Consider the following 3,599-nt stretch of genomic DNA (forward strand, 5'->3'; position numbering starts at 1 on the left):
ACCCCTCACCACCTCACCTCTCACCCGTGCGCCCGCCGAGTCGAGGATAGGCAAACCCGCAACACGGCGGCGCGTGCTCTGAATCACCCGGTACCCCTCGTAGAAAACACAAAGGCTAATTTTCTCAGCACGCGTGTCCACTGCGTTGTTGGCCCACAACTTTAATGCTGATGGTTTATTAATCATCACTCTCGTAGAACACATTGTTACCCGATGAATAATTTCATCCCTCTTCATTGTGTCATGCAATAACAATGTAAGGATTTTGGTTCGACCCTGTTCTTGGATGTGTAGGTACAGTGTACCGAGACGCTTAAACTTTCGGGGCTCCCGGCGCAGACCACCTGACCCCCTGCTGGCTTTAACTTTCAGGGAGTCGAGGCTGCAGGATCTGTGGCTCACATGGACCAAGTTCTATCTTTGTTCTACGTAGCTAAAGCTATTATCTGAATTTTAATCCGGTTGGGGACAACCTCTATTGTAGAAACTATATCTACTGATATTGTACGTTGATGAAAGTACCAGGAGGCTGATTAACCCCACTCACTTCTGTTTGTGTGCTGTACCGCATGCACGCCGGGTTGCCTACTCGCTCGGCTCGTAAGGCGCTACAGGGGCGATAGGCAAGCCCACCCGCACTCGTGCGTGCAGTACAGCATAACTACAGAGGTGAGCGGGGTTAATCAGCCACCTGGTAAATAAAATAATACAGTGTCGCTCGTAGTCTGAACGATGTCTTATAGTCATCTCTACAAATAAAGTACAACTATCCAACGAGATACCTGCTCTTTTAAATTGATGTATAAAATGCTAATATTAACGAGATCTACTCCGCCCCTCTTTGCACCGCCCGCGTACTTACTTGCCCTTGAGCAGGATCGAGAGGCGCTCGTCGGCCGGCGTCTGCTCCTCCACGGCGTACGTGTCGCCGGCCTCGAGCGTTAGCACGGCCGCCTCGCGCGCCAGCTCCTTGAAGGCCTTCTTGGACACCTTGAGCGGGCGGAACACCTTGAGGTAGAGCTCGGTGAGGTCGGGCGAGAGCGCCGGCGGCAGGAAGCGCACCACCAGCGCCGCAGTATGGCCTGCGTTCACCACCATCAGGGCCACGTTCCAGACAAACACGTCGAACGCGCACAGGTGGAAGCTCGCCCACGATGCCGTGAGCAGCGAGCCCAAGACGAGAAGGAACCTGACAAAAGCAAAAGTGTCACCAACAAGGGCTCAAGTGTGTTGTTCTCGGGGAGCTTTCGTAGTGGACGTAGGTCGGGCCAAGAACCCGACAAAACCGAAAGGTCACCGGGCTTGTGGTATATGTTTCTAGAGGTCAAAAACTTTGTTCCATGCACCGAGGCTGGTGCAAACAGTTAACTGGAGGGCCATAGCGCAGCGATTTGTCACTATGTGCCCCTGTCACTAAGTGGCCCACCCTCCCTTACCCTTGGGGATTAAAAGCATAAGGAGCAGGCCCAAAAAATGGAAATTAGGGAAAGGTCAATTAATTTCAGTGTATGGGAGCCTACGAATGTTGTACCATCAAATTTGAGGATCCTTTTAATAAGGTTATGCCACGGGCTGCACCGGCTGCTCTTCTTGGCTTCTGCTTCAGCCAGAGACTGTCTGGGTCTCGGAGCCTCTTTGAGAACCACGCTTTGCAGCTTGTATATATAGAAGAGGGGGGAGGGGGCTGCGCGCTCCAATTCATATTCATCCCGAGGGAAAGTGGGGAGAGTGGAAAGAAGTGGGGGTCGTAAAAGGGAAGGTCACCGCGCTGCGCTGGCCCGGGGCCCGGCCGACAAACCCTTCCCATCTTGGAGAAGTGGCGAGCAGTATAGTATACCACAACGACAAATTCATGCGTGCATCGGGCAACGCTCAGGCTTGTAGTCGGGACTGGTGGGAAAGAGCGAGAGTGAAAGAGTGCAGAGAAAAGAGGGCGATGGCCTCGACGAGGTTACGGGCGGATGGAGGGCTTCTTGTGCAACGGAGGCTGTGCTGCTGTATGGGTGGGGAGCAGACGACGACAGCCCGAAGACACCCTCTACTCCGCCGTCGACCTTTGCTCTGAGATCTCCGTGATTGCTTAAAATGAGAAAGGAAGGGGAGGGGGGGGGGGATCAAACGATGTTGTGCTACTCACCCAGCAGCAGCCCTACAGGAGGGCGCAGCGGTGCAGCCGAGGGGCTGCAGCCCTACGCGCGACAGAATCACTCTCCCGCCCCCTGCCTTTCAGACGCCATTCGCGCTGCTCTTCTAATTGCCTCTAGCCCTCTACACCCCCTCCGGCCCCACGGTGGCCGGCTTATTTAATTTTTAATTGAAACAGGAATTCGCGCGGCAAATTGTCCGGGAAATTGAAAGAAGAGTTGCCGCTCTGCTGCCATGTCCATTGTGCGTCTGTGCCGTACGGGGGGGGGGGGGGGGTATTGTTCAGTGTTCGCCACCAGTTATTCAGAGGGAGAGCTGTTGTTTTCTCCGCACTGCTGGGAAAGTCAATAAAAAGTCTATTTTTTTAATGTCTCGGTGCGTTTTTAGTGTAAAACATGCGAGACACGAGTTACTTGGCTTCAACTTCAAGAATTAGGGCTTACGTATACACTCTTAGTGACAGATTGGAGTAAATGTCTTACATAAGAAGAACTTTAAGGGCGCAGGGCGCTCAAGTATACCTGTAGAGCAGCACGCTTTGCTTGAAGTGCCGCGGCACTAGGAAGGCGATGCAGTAGAAGAGGTTGGCGACCTGAAAGAGGTTGTTCTGCACGGCCTCCCACCCCTCGCAGAAGACGGGCCCGCTGGGGAGCGTCTCGTTGCGGGTGGCGTTGGCGGCCAGGCTGGGGGCCGAGGAGGAGGCGTTGGCCCAGGCGTCGTCCTGGCCGGGGAGCGCGCTGGCCACCAGGCCGGCGCTGACGTACCCGGACGCGGCGGCGGCCACGGAGGCCAGCAGTGCGGGAGTGCTGCTGCTGCCGTTGGCGCCGCGTGCCCACGGCTCCTCCGTCCAGCCGGTCGGCTCGGAGGAGGACGTGTAGGCCGACGACATCTCATCCCGTGCTGCGGACGGCCCGGGGCCGCTGCCGCCCTGGCTGCTCCTGCTCTCGCTGCCCCACTCGGCCGCGGCGCCGGCTGCGCTAGCGGCGCTCTCCCCCGCAGCTGCGGCTCGCGCTGCGGCTACCAGCAGGCGGTGCTCAACAGTGGAGGCCAGGAGGAGGGCGCCGGCCCCTCCTTTCTCCATCACCAGGGACTGTCTGGAACAGAGAGACGGGGAGCGTTACACGCGTTTCACGGGAAACGAAAAACAGACAGGCGCCGGCTCGATGGGGCCACCACTCGCGTAATCCTGTGTACAGATGAGGGTGTAATTCCAATGTAATCCTTATGTATTCCGAGTAATACTTGACCAAATTTCACCTAATTGTCGAAATTTCATGGTTTTAGAGCGAGAAATTCAACAACGCTCAAGTGTAATCCCTCAAAATTCACGTTTAATCCCTGTAATTACGTAATCTTGTGTACATTCCCAATCAATCCCCTCGCGCCGGCTTCAGAGTTCTGTTCGTGCACTGGAAAAACATGGATGTGAAGTCGCACCCAAGGGGGTGGGGGGG

General features: G+C 55.7%; 1 protein-coding gene across 1 annotated transcript in view; it reads right to left on the reverse strand.

Annotated features, from left to right (window-relative positions):
- LOC113203973 (blood vessel epicardial substance-like) overlaps window positions 1-3,599 on the reverse strand; it is a 36,014-nt gene that overhangs the window by 4,250 nt on the left and 28,165 nt on the right. Inside the window, exons 2-3 of the mRNA XM_052277529.1 lie at window positions 2,667-3,239; window positions 863-1,189 (exon numbers count right to left, since the gene is read on the reverse strand). Coding sequence (XP_052133489.1) covers window positions 863-1,189; window positions 2,667-3,226 — 887 coding nt within the window. The 5' untranslated portion in view covers window positions 3,227-3,239. The remainder of the gene's footprint in view (window positions 1-862; window positions 1,190-2,666; window positions 3,240-3,599) is intronic.

This window comes from Frankliniella occidentalis, unplaced genomic scaffold (genome assembly GCF_000697945.3).
Source record: "Frankliniella occidentalis isolate FOCC.00 unplaced genomic scaffold, Focc_3.1 Scaffold10, whole genome shotgun sequence".
NCBI classification, from domain to species: Eukaryota; Metazoa; Arthropoda; class Insecta; order Thysanoptera; family Thripidae; genus Frankliniella; species Frankliniella occidentalis.